The sequence below is a fragment of the Mobula birostris genome, chromosome 13 (assembly GCF_030028105.1).
Source record: "Mobula birostris isolate sMobBir1 chromosome 13, sMobBir1.hap1, whole genome shotgun sequence".
Classification (NCBI taxonomy): domain Eukaryota; kingdom Metazoa; phylum Chordata; class Chondrichthyes; order Myliobatiformes; family Myliobatidae; genus Mobula; species Mobula birostris.
Window position 1 is genome coordinate 87050581 of NC_092382.1, and position 17233 is coordinate 87067813.

Sequence of the window (17233 nt, forward strand, 5' to 3'; positions counted from 1 at the left end):
ACGGAAGGTCAGTGAGCAGTTGGACCGAGTTTCCACTACTAGATTAGATAATCGACTTCAAGAGCGACTGAGAGAAGGAAAGAGTCGCCCCGCTCCTCGGGGAAGCCCACCTTATCAATCTCAGCCAACCTCCCTTCCCCAGCCGCTCCAAGTGTAGCTCCTGCTCCGACCGTCCTCACCCCCCGGGGAGGAACCGATGCAACTGGGACGGAACCGTCTCTCCCGGGCCGAACGACTTCGGAGGTGGAGAGCTGGGGATTGTTACTATTGTGGCCAGCCAGGACATTTCCGGGATACCTGTCCTCAGCGGCCAAAAGGGAAGACTCACCAGTGAAAAGGGGGCCTTGGTGAGCCGGATGATACTCCCTTCAGCCCCCCAGACTCGGATTACAGAGCCCTAAACAGTATGACTGTTAAGAATAAATACCCTTTACCCCCATTAGTTCGGCTTTTGAACCACTGCATGGAGCCACCATTTTTCAAAGCTGGACCTTCTTAACGCCTACCATCTAGTCAGGATGAGGGAGGAGGACGAGTGGACGATGGCCTTTAATACACGTCTGGGCCACTTCGAATATTTGGCCATGTCGTTTGGCCTCACCAACGCTCACGCCGTTTTTCAAGCCCTAATCGATGACGTACTGAGAGACTTTATCAATCGGTTCGTATTCGTTTACTTCGATGTTATCCAGGTATTTTCTAGCACCCCGCAAGAACACATTCACCATGTCCATCAAGTCCTCCAGTTATTTGTGAAGGTGGAGAAATGCGAGTTCCACGTTCCGTCGGTCAGCTTCCTGGGTTATATCATTGAGAGCGGACAGGTGAGAGCAGGCCCTGAGAACATCCGGGCGGTGGAAGAATGACCTAGGCCCATGAGCCGCAAACAACTTCAATGGTTCCTGGGGTTTGCAAACCTCTGCCGCCGATTTATCAGAGACTACAGTGGAGTGGTGCACCCCCCCCCCCCCCACCTTACCCGGCTACTACCCCCTTCTGTTGGGACTCCGAAGCTGACCCGGTGTTCACCAACCTGAAGAGGCGTTTCACCACCGGTCCCATCCTGGTCCATCTGGACCCAGCCCGTCAATTCATAAATGAGGTGGACGCCTCTGATTCCGGGGTGGGAGCGGTCCTGTCCCAACGATCAAGTTCGGATGAAAAGCTTCACCCCTGCGCCTTCTGTTCTCGCCGACTGTCCCCGCCGAGCGGAATTACGTTGTGGGGAATTGGGAACTGCTGGCGGTCACTCTAGCATTAGAGGAATGGAGACTCTGGCTGGAGGGGGCAGAACAACCGTTTGTTTAATGGACTGATCATAAAAACCTGGGGTATATTCAGACTGCCAAATGTTTGACTCCCTCCAGGTCCGTTGGATGTTATTTTTTGGACGGTTCAGGTTTTCCCCCACATACCACCCAGGGTCCAAGAACGGGAAGACGGACGCGCTCTCCCGCCAATACGACTCCAAGGCGGACACTTCCAGCCCAGGGACTATCATCCCACCATCCCGCGTGGCTGCCACTCTCACTTGCGAGATGGAGTCCAAAGTAAAAGATGCCCAGCGAGGCGACCCCGACCCCGGCAATGGACCCGGCGATTGCCTGTATGTGCTCGTTTCCATCAGGTCTCAGGTTCTCCAATGGGGGCACACATCTCGGTTCGCCTGCCACCCCGGGAGTGATCGGATCCTAGTGCCCCTGAATAAACACTTTTGGTGGCCGTCCATGGAGGCGGATACCCGTTCCTATGTCTCGGCATGTTCCACCTGTGCCCGGGGAAAAGCCTCTAGTCAGCCACCTGCGGGTTTACTTCGTCCTCTACCTGTCCCTGGTCGTACATCGCCCTAGACTTCGTCACTGGTCTATCCCCTTCACATGGGAACAGCACCGTACTCACCGTGATAGACCGGTTCTCCAAGGCGGTGCACTTCATAGCCCTCCCTAAACTCCCTTCCGCTCAAGAAACCGCAGATCTTCTCGTCCGCCACATCTTCCGCCTCCACGGAATCCCTGCGAACATCGTCTCCGATCGAGGTCCCCAGTTCATCTCACAGGTATGGAAGGCCTTCTGTCAAGCCTTAGGTGCATCGGTCAGCCTGTCATCCGGCTTCCACCCCGAGACAAAAGGGCAGACGGAACGGGTCAACCGAGACCTGGAGGCAATGCTACGTTGTGTAACGGCAAACAGCCCGAGCGACCACCTCCCGTGGGTTGAGTGCCCCACAACTCTCTGGTGAGCTCTGATATTGGAAGGTCTCCATTCGAGTGCTCCCTGGGGTACCAACTCCCGTGTTCCCCGTGCAAGAGGAGGAGAATGTGGTACCGTCGGTTCAGGACCATATCGATCGGTGCCTTAAGGATTGGGAGGAGACACGCACGGCCCTACTCAGATCAACAAATCAAAATAAAAAGACGGCTAACCGACATCGGACTCCAGCGCCTGAGTACCAACCGGGGCAGACGGTGTGGCTTTCTTCCAAGGACATCCCGCTCAAGAACGAGCATAGGAAAATCGCCCCTCGCTTCCCGGGACCATTCAAGGTCGAAAGTGTTATCAATCCCGCAGCGGTCCACCTAAAGCTGCCAAGATCTACGCACATCCACCCGACTATTCATGCTTCCCAGTTAAACCCCTTTTCTGTCAGCCCTTTGTGTCCCCCAGCTGAGACTCCCCCACCTGCCTGTATCATCGACAACCATCCGACGACTACTAGATGTGCGCCTTCGGGGTAGGGGTCTCCATTACCTGGTGGACTGGGAAGGGTGCGGTCCAGAAGAGCGTTCCTGGGTCCCCCGCTCCTTCATCCCAGACCCTTCCCTCATCCAGGATTTTCATCGGGACCATCCAGACAGGCCTGGAGGCTCCCGTTGAGGGAGGGTCCCTTCTGGCAATCCCCCACCTTGCTATTTACCTCAGGAATTGGGCTTCAATCCCCTCGTTTAGTTTCCAGTCATTCCCAGGTTCCACTAATGACACACACCTGTTTTCCATCAGAAAATGCAGGATAAAGACCCTGTGATCACAACAAGAGGCTGTCAGTTCGTTGGTCGACTCCAGTGTGAGTATTTTCTCTGTCAATCAGCTTCCAAATATTGCTACTCTGTCATTCATTGTCACACCCCACTGCTGATTCCCTTCTCCTCATCAGACATTCTTACCCTGACATTCGTCCAGAGCCCCAAACTCTGCCCTGTGCGGACCCACATCTGCTTTCTGACCCTGCTTCATTGAACATCCAACTAATGGTTTCCCATTCTGCTTTCTGTCTTTAAAGGACAGTGGTGTTTTCTAACAACCCTGGCAGCTATATAGGACCCTAGTCAGAACCCACTTGGAGTACTGTACTCAGTTCTGGTTGCCTCACTACAGGAAGGATGCAGAAACCATAGAAAAGGTGCAGAGGAGATTTACAAGGATGTTGCCTGGATTGGGGGGTGGTATGCCTTATGAAAACAGGTTGAGTGAACTCGGCCTTCTCTCCTTGCAGCGAAGGAGGATGAGAGGTGACCTGAAAAAGTTGTATCAGATGACGAGAGGCATCGATTGTGTGGATAGTCAGGGACTTTTTCCCAGGGCTGAAATTGCTGCCACAAGAGGGAACAGGTTTAAAGTGCTTGGGAGTTGGTACAGAGGAGATTTCAGGGGTACGTTTTTTTTTAACCAGAGATTGGTGGGCGCGTGGAATAGGCTGCTGGCAACAGTGGTGCAGGTGGATACGATAAGGTATTTTAAGAGACTTTTGGATCGGTACATGTAGCTTAGAAAAACAGAGGGCTATGGGTAACCCTAGTAATTTCTAATGTAGGGACATGTTTGGAACATCTTAGTGGGCCAAAGGGCCTGTACTATGCTGTAGGTTTTCTATGCTTCTAAATTAACCTTTCAGAAGTAGGGAAAATGACCCAAAATGTGGAAGTGAGCTGTGAATAAGGAGGTTAATCCCAATGTCATTCTTCCTCAGCCCAGAGATTTGAGAGGTGAAGAACATGTCAGCTAGAACTGCAGTCAACTTGACTTCTTCAGCCTGCAGAACATTCAAGGGAAACCTCTTCACCCACAGAGTGGAGACTGTTTGGAACCCATCACCACAGGGAGAGCAAGAGGTGAACAACAGGGGAGGATTTAAAAATACCATCATGGAACAGGTCCAGCCAGCCTGAGCTGACTCTCTACTGTACACTAAGTGTGTTATAAATTCACAAAGTTCTGGAGACAGAGTTTAAAATAGAACTTATTTATTTGTCTAGATCCAAAATATTCAACTCCAGTCCAATTAATGGTGAATATGCAGCAGAAGAAACTCCTGCCATGCCCAGTGACCAGGCTACAGAACTGGGTGTGGTGAGCAGTAGCAATAATTACAGAGTTCAGCACCAACATTCACTCTCAAAATTGAATTCAGCAATGGTGATGGACAAATATCCAGCATGCAGCTTATTGAAATTTTCTCCCCAGTGTGAACCCGGTAGTCTGTCACAAGGTTAAATTACTGAGTGAATCCCTTGCCACATTCACAGCGGGTGAGTGGTCTCTCCCCAGTGTGAACTCAATGATGCACACTTGGTGAAGATGGATAAGAGAATCTCTTTCCAAAGTCTGAGCAGATGAATGGCCTTAACCCGATCCTAGCATGAATGCTTTCCCACATTCACAGCAGGTGAACGGCCTCTCCCGTGTGAACTGACTGGTGTGCCAGTAGTTGGGATGACCGCTGGAATCCCTTCCCACATTCTGAGCAGCTAAATGGCTTCTCTCCAGTGTGAACTCGCTGATGTCTCTGCAGGGTGACTGACCGAGTGAATCCCTTCCCACATTCTGAGCAGGTGAATGGCTTCTCCCCAGTGTGAACACGCTGATGTCTCTGTAGGGTGAATGACTGAGTGAAACCCTTCCCACATTCTGAGCAGATGAACGGCCTCTCCCCAGTGTGAACTCGCTGATGATTCTGTAGGTTGGATGACTGAGTGAATCCCCTCCCACAGACAGAGCAGGTGAACGGCTTCTCTCCGGTGTGAACTGACTGGTGTCTCTGTAGGGTGGATGACTGACTGAATCTCTTCTCACAGACTGAGCAGGTGAACGGCCTCTCCCCAGTGTGAACTCGCTGGTGTATCAGTAGGTCGGGTGACCGAGTGAATCCTTTCCCACAGACTGTGCAGGTAAATGGCCTCTCTCCAGTGTGAACTCGCTGGTGCACCAGTAGGTCGGGTGACCGAGTGAATCCCTTCCCACAGTCTGAACAGGTGAATGGCCTCTCTCCTGAGTGAACTCGCTGGTGTACCAGTAGGTCGAGTGACCGAGTGAATCCCTTCCCACAGTCTGAGCAGGTGAACTGCATCCCTCCAGCGTGAACTCGCTGATGTACCTTCAGATTAGATGAGCAAGTGAATCCCTTCCCACAGACAGAGCAGGTGAACGGCTTCTCCCCTGTGTGAACTGACTTGTGCACCAGTAGGTCAGATGACTGAGTGAATCCCTTCCCACAGTCTGAGCAGGTGAACGGCCTCTCTCCAGTGTGAACTGACTGGTGTGCCAGTAGCTTGGATGACCGAGTGAATCCCTTCCCACAGTCTGAGCAGATGAAAGGCCTCTCCCCAGTGTGAACTCGCTGATGTATCTTCAGTTTATATGAACAAGTGAATCCCTTCCCACAGCCTGAGCAGGTGAATGGCCTCTCCCCAGTGTGAACTCGCTGATGTACCTTCAGCTTAGATGAGCAAGTGAATCCCTTCCCACAGTCTGAGCAGGTGAACGGCCGTTCCCCAGTGTGAACTGGCTGGTGAGCCATTAGGTCAGATGACCGAGTGAATCCTTCCCCACAAATTCAGCAGATGATCAGTTTCTGCCCAGTGTGAACTGTCTGGTGTGTCCACAGGTGGGAAGACCGACTGAATCCCTTCTCACACACAGAACAGGTGAATGGCCTTGCCCAGTGTGAACTTGCTGATGTACCTTCAGTTGAGATGAGCACTGTCTGAGCAGGTGAACAGCCTCTTCCCCCTGTGCAAAATGATGGGTGTGCCAGTCAGTCAGGTGATCGAGTGAACCCCTCCCCACAGTCTGAGTAGGAAGGATGATTGAGTGAATCCCTTGCTCCACTTCTTAATTATATTGACAGAGAAAGAAAAACTGGCGTGTTGTGTTCGAGATTCCTGTAGATAAATCCTTGTTGTTTTTAACCTGTAAAAAGATTTACAAAATCCATCAATGGGTGTAGGACAACATTTCAGATGAGATCACCTTAGTCACCAAGGTGCGATCTGACATCACACTGTTACAGTGAGGGTCAACCCAAGTCGGGGAGAGAAACCATCTTCTAACTAGGTACAGTGCTGGTATCTGGAATCAAACTCTCTGATGCTCTTCCTATCGCTATAAGAATGGGACATTTCTGCCGACTCCAATTTGTGACCTGGCTCAGTTTGACTCTCCCCACTGGTATTATTCCCTGTTCCCACTGAGCTACATGGGTGTCTGGCTCCACAGTAACTGAAACACTCTCACACAAATAGCCTTTGTTGACCTGTAGCTGGGATTTCCTTTATGCACTGTTAATTTAAAGTGCCACAGATTAAACGCCATATAAAAATTTGCTGCTGAGATGAATGGTTGGTCTGTTAAAAGGAATTAGAGTGAATATTCGTATTACTTCAGGTTCTTGTCACAGTCATAGAAAAGTACAACACAGAAAGAACTATTTAAGTGCTGAACTATTTAAACTTTCTACTCCCATATCCCTACTATCCAGGTACCTACACAAACCTCTGAAATGTTGAAACTGAGCTCGCATTCACCACTTGTGCTGGCTGTTCATTCCACACCCGGATGTGCGTCTGTGTGAAGAAGTTTCCCCTCATGTTCCCCTTAACACTTTCACACTTAATCCATGGCCTCTGGTTGTAGTCTCATCCAATCTCAGTGGAAAATGCCTGCTTGCATTTACCCCATCTATAACCCTCATAATTTTGGCACACCTCCATCAAATCTCCCCTCAATCTTTTACATTACAAGTAATAAAGGCCTGACCTGTTCAATCTTTCCTTATAACCCAAGTCCTCCAGATGTGGCAACATCCTTGTGAATTTTCTCTGAACTCTTTCAACTTCTTTTACATCTTTCCTATAGGCAGGTGACCGAAACTGTACACAATAGTCCAAATTAGGCCTCACCAATTTCCCATATAGCGTCAACATAACATCCATCTCCTGTACTCAGTACTTTGGTTTATGAAGGCCAATGTGCCAAAATCTTTCTTTCCGTCCCTATCTAACTGTGACACCACTTTCAGTGAATTATGGACCTGTATTCCCAGTTCCCTTCCTTCTACAGCATTCCTCAGTGCCCTACCAGTCACTGTGTAAGACCTCGTTCCTACAACACTTCACACTTGACTGCATTAAATTCCTTTTTCCATTTTTCAACCCATTTTTCCAGCGGGTCCAGATCACATTGCAAGCCATGATAGCCTTCCTCACTGTCCACTACACCACCAATCTTCTTGTCATCCACAAATTTGCCAATCCAGTTAACCATGTTATCTTCCAGATATCTGACATAGATGACAAACAACAACAGATCCAGCACTGATCCCTGTGGCACACCACTAGTCACAGGCCTCCAGTCAGAGAGGCAACCATCTGCTACCACACTCTGACTTCTCCCAAAGACAGTGTCTCCTTCAATTCACTATCTCATCTTGAATGCTGAGTGACTGAACCTTCTTGGCCAACCTCCCATATGTGACTTTGTCAAGTGCTTTGCTAAAGTCCATGTAGACACCATCCACTCTCTTGAGTTCATCCACATTCCTGATAACATCCTCGTGAGACTCGGTAAGCTTGGTTAGACATGACCTGCCATGCACAAACCCATGCTGCCTATCCTTAATCAGTCCACATCTATCTGAATAATTATACATCTGGTTCCTGCACATATGTTCCAATAACTTTCCCCCTACTGATGTCAAGCTCACCAACGTACCAATTCTTAGTTTATTTTTAGAGCCTTTCTTGAACAGCGGAACAACATTGGCTGTCCTCCGAACCTCCAATACGTCACCTGTCACTGAGGATGATTTAAATATCTGTGCTTGGGCTCCGACAATTTCTGCACTTGTCTTCCGCAAGGTCCTTGGGAACAACTTGTCAGGCACTGGGGATTTATCCATGGTAACTTGCCTTAAGACAGCAAACACCTCCACCTCTGTAATCTGTACAGGGTCCATGAAGTTGATGCTGCTTTGCCTCACTTCTATAGACTCTGTGTCCATCCCCTGAGCAAATACAGATGCAAAAGTACTATTTAAAATCTCCCCCATCTATTTTGTCTCTTCCTATAGATTACCATTCTGATCGTCCAGAGTGTGCATGTTTCTGTACTGACCTTCTCCATGTTTCTGTGACAGAGAAGCTGGTCAAACTTGATTGGAAGGGGAAACTGTCTCAATCCCTCAGACTGTTGGGTGCAACCAAGTCCCAGTAATGGTAACAATATCATAATTCAATGCCCTGAGCTCATCTGGCTTTCCCATGATGTTTCTTGCATTTGATAAACACAGCTCAGCACATTTGCCGCACCATGCTCAACCTTTTGATTGCTGACTTTGTCTGAAATCTGAACAACATCTGACTGGTGTCAAGAAAACAACCACTTCCTCGATGTCACAGAAACAAAGGCACTGGTTGTGGATTACAGGAGGAATGGAGACAGGCTAACCCCTATTGACATCAATGGATCTGGAATTGAGAGGGTGAACAGCTTTAAGTTCCTTGGCATACACATCATCGAGGATCTCACACGGTCTGTACCGGCTGTGCTGTGAAAAAGGCACAACAGTGCCACTTTCACCTCAGACGATTGAAGGAGTTTGGAATGTGCCCCCAAGTGCGAAGAACTTTCTACAGGGACACAATCGAGAGCATCCTGACTGGCTGCATCACTGCCTGGTATGGGAACTGTACCTCCCATAATCACAGAACTCTGCAGAGAGTGGTGCGAACCTACTGCAAATCGCCGTACAATGTCAACCCCAGCTGATGCTGGTGTTTCTACTGTTCAGGTGGTGGTGAGGAGGAATTGACCTCGGGATTGTGTAAATCGAGGGCCAGTTGCAGTGGGAAAGGGCTGGAACCGAGCCGGACAGCTGGAGGCTCTGGGCTCTCCAGTCTTCAATCCCTGGTTTTAGTTTTGCACCTGAGTCAGGATTGCAGGATCAGTTTGTTCTGGTTCCCCAAGCTGGGAGGGTGGATGTGGGTGAAAGGGACCTGTGTGTCGGTATGGAGTGAATGGTAAGAAGGGTGTGGGGCCACTGGCGGGACGGAGCGTGGCTGGGGCACTGTGGGTTTCGGATGCAACATGACCTGGGTGGATGGGCATGGGGTACATTAAGTTGTCAACGAGGGTGGATCTGGTCCACTGGATCAGAAAGCTCAGCTCGCATGTCCTTTCAGGAGGCCACAGTTCTCTCTTCATCTTAATTACTGACTAAACTTCCTGTTAACATTGACCTTGTTACAGATCCCCAGAGTCTGCAAACTGATGATTGGTAGGAAGCAGAGGGTCATGTTGAGAGGCTGTTTCTTGGACTTGAGTCCCATGCTTAGTGATGTTCCTTGGGTTTATGCCCATTGCTACTTGTCACCTATGTCAATAATTTGGTTGAGGAAAGTACAGGGTATGGGTAGAGAGTTTGCAGCAAGTTCAAACAATTACTTTTTTTCAAAGATAGTATGTATAAACACTCCCCTCTCTTTCACTCAGAACTGACCAAAAGCTACTTCAGAAGATGCAAGATCTTGAACTGAGTAATCAGTGAGGGAACGGGAGTGGTTTTAAAGGGCTGGGCTGCAGACAGCACATTACCAGACCCGGAGTGATTGCAACTGGGTCTGACAGAGGTATAACTGGTTCTTCTGGGCATATTCAGTCTCACTCCAACTATTTCCTACCTTCCTTTGTACAAGTATGTAATGTAATGTCGAAAGGACCAGTGTTTGAGCAAATGAGACTCACCAAACTTTCTCCTGACTGAATCACTGGATTCTCCGAGTCAGATGGGTTCTCTCCAGTTGATGCTTTCAATCCTCGGGCTGGTTCACTTGTTGCTGTTCTCCTGTCTTCAGTTGTGGTTTGTTTCTTATTGGGGTTTTTCTGATAAATCTCTCACCACAGGTCTAATTTTAACATGAAAGATAATGAAGCACATTAACAGTAAAAAGGAGAACCAAACATTTCTGCTTAATATTACTAAGAACAAACCTCACTAAAATTTAAACATTGAAGGCAGATATAATGATCTCAGTGAACAATCTTTTATCGTCCCTCACATATCACAAAATGATATGGGATAAGAAGGAGTCATCAGTCAGTCATGGTAAGACATAAGACACCGGAACAGAATTAGGTGATTCAATCCATCTGGTCTGCCTCACCACTCAACCATGGCTGATTTTTATTCCAACACCATATTCTTGCCTTCCTCCTGTAACCCTGAATCTACTTAGCAAACATGAATATATTAATCTGTCATAAATATACCCAAATGGCAGCCTCAACCAACATCTGTGGCAACAAATTCCACAGATCAGACATCTTTTCACCAAAAAAAATTTCTTAGTTTTAAAGGGAAGTATCTTTATACTGAAACTGTGCTGTCAGATCACAGACTCTCCGTCCAATGGAAACATCCTCTCCATGTCCACTGTATCCAGGCTTTTCAGCATTCAGTAGGTTTTCTTAACCATACAAACCCACACCACACCCACCGTCCCTCTGAACTCCATTGAGCACGGTTCCAGAACCATCAAATGCTCCTCATACATAAAGCCGTTCGTTCCTGAGATTATTCTTGTAAACCTCGTTAGCAACAACTGTACTGAACACATTTCCAGGAATAACAGACAAATTGGTACCAGGACAATTTACAGGGAAAAGTTGTGTTTTCTTTCCTGGTCTACTATTACAGAACGAGCCATTTCCATTTCCAGGTTACATTACAATTCAGGTTAATAACATTTCATCAGAATGACTGCAAACATTTTAAGTTTTTAGGGCAGATCTCCAGCAACTTGAGATTCTGCTTGATTTTCATTGAGTGACAGACAGGTGAAAGTGAGGGGGGATTTCCAAACACAGTTTGAACACCAATCTCACTGGTCTATTTCAACTGTTGTAAACATGGAACAGCTCATTTACTCATAGCCTCTCCCTGTGAGGATGGAATGGGAACTCATCCTCTCCTCAGATTAGCAGTCATTGCTTCCAAAGGAACTCCAGAAACAAATATCTGATTCCAGACCAGAAATACTCGCTCAACACCTCATAAGCCCAAGCAGCTCATTCCCCGGGTCCATTTTACCTGGATCAAAAACTGTGATATCCCAGGACCCAGCCTCACAGAGTCACACAGCTGAACCTGCCACTCACCGACCCTGAGAGTCTCAAACATCGTCCCCACATCTCACACTGGGTAGTGCAATTTGGGATTTCCCCACAACCAATGTCCAGCTGCTAGATATTTCTGCTTTATTGCAAAAGGACGACCATCCAGCCCCATCTGTAGAAGCACTAACCAAACTCAAATACCAACAGTTTCATCTGCCTGGAATGTAGATCACAGGATTGTAGCCCAAGGACCAATTCTCCCTGTACTGTTTGCTGCCAGTAAAATGCTGTAGTGTGTCAGCCAGTCACAGTTCAAAAACTAGCTCTCTGACACCAATGCACAACACAACTGGTACCTGATGACCCTCTGGCATTCCAGCTAACAAAAACTGAATCTGGAAATAACTCAGCAAGGTCAAAGGTGCAAAAGAACACTTCACAATGAAAAAAAGGGTCAGAAGAAAGATTGCTGATATATAACATTGAGGAGGTGGGATACAGGATGGACTGAGCTTGACCCAGATGGTTGATGAATATCACTGAAGGGGGGGGGGAGGTGTGGTTAGCAGACTAGACAGAGGTTGAATAAGATTGGCAGAGGATCAGCAGATGGGACCAGGTGGGAGAAGGGATCACGGACCATCCTGATGATCCTCCAGTAATACACAGATACTGAATGAATAGTACATACTACTGTATAAAAGATTCTAAAATGATGAAGTTAGAACAAACAACAAGAACTTTGCCATATATACTTTGACCCTCAACAATTTTTTATCAACACACCGTAGAAAGTTTCCCATCTGGACACTTCACGCTTTAGTATGGTAACTTCTCTGCCCGTAACTGCGAGGAATTGCAGAGACATTTGGATACAGATCTTGCCCTGTGCATGCTGAACTAACAGCTGTCGCTGGTTTATAAACGTGCAGGAGCAATGTGTGGTTAAGTGCCTTGCTGAAGGACACGACACGTTGCCTGGTCTGAGGCTCGAACTCATGGCCTTCAGATTGCTAGTTCAACAGCTTAACCACTTGGCCACGTGCACATCACAAAAACCATTCCCCCCCCCACCCGAGACTTCCCAGTCCCTCAGTAAATAAGGCAGTGAAATCAAAGATCCCCACAACCTGGGGCATCTTCCTTTCTCACCCACCTCAGTTGGGGAGAAGACACAACAGCCATAAAGCTCAAGGAGAAATGCGAGAAGCCTCATTCCCCAACACAACATTGAGGAAGCAGCCCCACCCATCCGGGTACGTGAGCACACACCACGTGATCTTGCGTCACAAAGCGGAGGGCGGGGCAGATCTGCGGTAAACAGCCTCACGTGACCTTTTGGCGGGACTTCCATTTCAATTCTGCGGAAATAGACAGCCTGGGCTCCTGGTTTGGATCGTTCAATGCAGATTCAGCGAAGTCGACACATCTTTGACGAGCGCAGATAACTGGGTACCAAATGAACAATTGGCCCTCAGTTCGGCGCTCACGGCCAACATCAGATCCCTCGATCGGGATCGGTCTCAATACTCACCGATGGAAAAGTGATATCTTCGGCCCGCAGACAGTGATCCCGACCCCCGGCTCCCCGACCCAAGAGGCGATGTACTTTGCCGATCCCGCAGACGATCCGCTACACACTGAACGGAAAGAAAAACACCGTCCATCCGGAGATAGCGAGCATGCGCGAAGTGGTAGATGCGTCATCCGGAGGGCGGGGCCTCGGAAACAGACACGCGGGCATTCCAGTTAAAGGAACATGTGTGCTAGAAGTATCGCTCAAAATTATTGTGCACACGCTTTCATTTGTGGTGATGTCATAGGATGTACAGTCAATACTGGGTCTATCTGGCTGTGAGAGACGTAATTTGGTGAAAAGAGCCCGGACAGTGACACAGTCAGAATTCAGTGACTTGATGAAAGAGTATCAGGACTTGTTCAAGAGCTTTGTTGTCTTCCAGCAGATCACACGATTAAAACTGACAACACAGTGCCACCCGCAGTACATCCATGTGGAAAAGTGCCTTTTGCATTACGTGATCAACTGAAAACAGAGCTGAAGCGACAGAATGTTGAATTACAGTTGGCAGGTGATGTAACTCGACTACAGGTCCAGCTCATGGAGGCAAATGCTGACATGGAGAATATAAAAGCAGCAGCTGCAGTTTCTGAGACGACCAAACAGGAGGCAATTGATGATGTGAATAAGCAATGGCAGGAGGAGTTTGCTTCAATGCAAGCGACAATGAATAAATGAATGAAATCTTTATTTCAGTTAGAACAAACATAACAAAAAGCATCATTTTCAATGATGATTTCATAAGACAAAATTAAATAATACAAATCAAGAAAAACATAGATATTCTGTAAAACAGACCGAAAGGGTGTAGGCTGAAGCTGCAGCTTATGACGCCTACCACTCTTACTATTACAAAAGCATATTTGGCGTCAATCATCACATCAAAACAAAAAAAATCATAATCGTTTAACACAAAAATCCAATTCCAAGTATCATTTATTTATATTACTCTCATTCATTTTAAATTGTGTATTTTATATTTTTTCATTAAATTATTTTTAAATAATTTTTTTAACTAGTTAAGTGGGGTACAAGTTTTTAAATTCTCATGACAACTGGTCCATAGATTCACCCCCTGACTGAAATACAATGTTTGTTTCTTACATTTGTTCTTATCCTCTGTTTTTGAAATATATAGGTTCCTCTCATATCATGTTGACTTTCTCGCATTTTAAGCAACCTTTGGATACTTTGTGTTAACTGTCCATTTTTTTACTTTATACATAATCTGTATTATTTTAAAATCTACAAAATCTCTGAATTTTAAAGTGTTTAGTTGACTAAATAGTGGATCGGTTGGCTCATAATAACTTGTCTTATTTACAATTCACATGGCTTTCTTTTGGAGTAGAAAAAAAATCAATTTGTATTTGTTTTGTATGTATTACCCTGTACCTCTACACAGTAAGTCATGTATGGGACTCTAAGTGAACAGTATAATGTATACAAAGATTCCTGATTTAAGAAATCTTGCGATTTGTACGGTATTGCAATAGGTTTTGACAATTCTGATAATTTTGACATAATTTATATGTGGTTTCCAGCATAATTTATTATCTATTACCACTCCTAAAAATTTGGTGTCAGATACCTTATCAATTTCACCATCACTTATTCTAAGTTTACTATATGAATTTGGTGCACAGTTTCCAAATATTGTGAATTTAGTTTTACTTAGATTCAGTGATAATTTGTTAGCATCAAACCATTTCTTTATCATTTTTAATTATTTTTTCTACTTTATCGAAAAGTTGTTTCAGATGTTCCCCACTACAAAATATAATTGTATCATCAGCAAACAATATACATTTTAATGTCTGAGAAACCATACATATATTCTTTATATACAAAATGAACAGCAATGGACCAAGCACTGAACCTTGTGGAACCCCACAAGTTACCCTCAAAAGTTTTGAATTCCAGTTGTTTGTATGTATATTCTGATACCTATCTTCCAAATAACTACTTAACCAGTGATGTGCCGCCCCTCTAATACCATACATTTCTAATTTTGTTAATAATAATTTATGGTCAATGGAAGGGACACTGAGAGAATATGAGATTCGGTTTCATCACTGTCTAGAGCAAGAACGCTCACAGTGGGCACAGTATAAGGAAGCAGTGGAATGTGATTTGACTGATCTAAGGAAATGCTTGTCTGAAGGACAAGGCGATGAAGTAAGGATGCAAGACAAAATGAACACATGGACACTGAAAGCTACAGTACATGAAGAAGTACAACCCAGATCATACATGGTCCAAACAGAAGAAGGATCAGTGTTAAGAAGAAATCGCAAACACCTTAAGAAAGAGCCACCCTCAGAGTTTCAGTAAACTGATGCAGACCAAACAAAACATGGAAATAACAGTGAAACACAAGAACTGTTTGAACCACTTAGAAGGTCTACTCGTGTTCATAAACCCCCAGAAAGACTGATAGAGACATGTTAAATTACACATTTGTTCTGGTTAATGTTGCTAATTGTTCTTATTTTTAAGGAAAGGAAGAGGTGGTGACAACACGTGTAATGCTGTGTCAGATCTCTCAATGTACTGTTGTAATGTATCGATCTGTGTGGATGGTACATCAGGCAAGATTTTCACTGTAGCTCAGTAGGTGATAAAAATAAACAAATTCCTCATTTTAATTGTGTGGAAATATTAGACAAGCTGAGCTTCTGATCTGGAACCTCAGAAGGAAACTTAATTGAATCATTGTCATATCTGAGGAATGCATATCAATAGAAAATGCTTCAATCTTGCATTACGATCTGCAGTAACTGGGATCAGGTGACCGGTGGTGGGTCTCCCATATCAATATCAGAATCAGGTTTAATAGCACCGGCATATCTCATGAAATTCATTGTCTCTGCAGCAGCAGTAGGACATACTTCATAACAATACATTTAAACAACTATGAATTAAAATAATATATATATTAAATAGATAAATTATATAAGTAGTGCAAAAATAAAAATAAAAAAGTAACAAGACTCTTTTAATGGTGTATAAATTCTGGATCAAAGCTTAACTAAACCATACACATTTATGAGAAGCTCAGAAAAATAGAGAAGGCTAAATTCTCATATGAATGGGTCATATACCCAGAAACATTGGTTGCACTTTGGCAGGCCAAAACAGTGGAAAAGACTATAAGACCATAAGATATAGGAGCAGAAGTAGGCCATTCAGCCCATTGAGTCTGCTGCATCATTCAATCATGGGTTGATCCATTTCATCCAGTCATCCCCACTCCCCTGCTTTCACCCATACCCTTTGATGCCCTGGCTAATCAAGAACTTATCTATCTCTGTCTTAAATACACCCAATGACTTGGCCTCCACAGCCGCTCATGGCAACAAATTCCACAGATTTACCACCCTCTGACTAAAATGATTTCTCCACATCTCAGTTCTAAAAGGACGTCCTTCGATCCTGAAGTCATGCCCCCTTGTTCTAGAATCCCCTACCATGGGAAATAACTTTGCCATGTCTAATCTGTTCAGGCCTTTTAACATTTGGGATGTTTCTATGAGATCCCCGCTCATTCTCCTAAACTCCAGGGAATACAGCGCAAGAGCTGCCAGACGTTCCTCATACGGTAACCCTCTCATTCCTGGAATAATTCTTGTGAATCTTTATTGAACCCTCTCCTATGTCACTATATCCTTTCCAAAATAAGCCCAAAACTGCACACAATACTCCCAGTGTGGTCTCACGATTGCCGTATAGAGCCTCAACATCACACCCCTGCTCTTATATTCCAGACCTCCAGAAATGAATGCCAACATTATATTCATCTTCGTCACCACTGACTCAACCTGGAGGTTAATGAAACAGACTGCCATAGCTTTACCAGATATTTAGTTTCTCTCTCCATACCTTCCCTGTCCCTTTCCCTCCACCCCCAGGTCACAGATTACTTAGAGTTATAGTTTCAGCAACATTTTAAATTTTTCCCTCTGTATCTACCCCGTCCCATCCCTTCACAGCCCTGGCTCACAAAGATACAGGTTTGATTCCCATCCCGGTTGAGAACATCTTGTCATAAGGGGGCCGTTGGGAGTGGATCCAAATGCAAGACACAGACACTGACGTACTAGGAACAGGACTAGGTTAGTCAAGAAAGCAAGGGAAGTGGGGAAGAAAGGATGCTGGACATGACACAGGCCCTGGATGAGACAAGGATACAGGACCTGGGCTAGGACTTGACTAGGATAGCGGAACCAGGACATGGAACTTGGAACTAGGAGCCTGGGCTTGGACTCC

The 17233-nt window shown here is 45.8% G+C and overlaps 1 protein-coding gene across 3 annotated transcripts; it reads right to left on the bottom strand.

Moving 5' to 3' along the window:
- Positions 1–4221: 4221 nt before the first annotated feature.
- LOC140207100 (uncharacterized) lies at positions 4222–13093 on the bottom strand. Of its 3 annotated transcripts, none has more exons than XM_072275429.1 (3): positions 12920–13085; positions 10015–10175; positions 4222–6183 (listed from the first exon to the last, which is right to left on the bottom strand). In XM_072275429.1, the coding sequence occupies exon 3, from the start codon at positions 5789–5791 to the stop codon at positions 4652–4654; it is 1140 nt and encodes a 379-aa protein (XP_072131530.1). In that variant the 5' UTR covers positions 5792–6183; positions 10015–10175; positions 12920–13085; the 3' UTR covers positions 4222–4651. The 3 variants fall into 3 exon arrangements, 2 of the variants coding, with proteins under 2 accessions (XP_072131530.1, XP_072131531.1); XM_072275430.1 differs by lacking the exon at positions 12920–13085 and adding an exon at positions 12542–12636; XR_011888496.1 differs by lacking the exon at positions 4222–6183 and adding an exon at positions 6194–8275 and having other exon boundaries at positions 12920–13093.
- Between the last annotated feature and the right edge of the window lie 4140 nt (positions 13094–17233).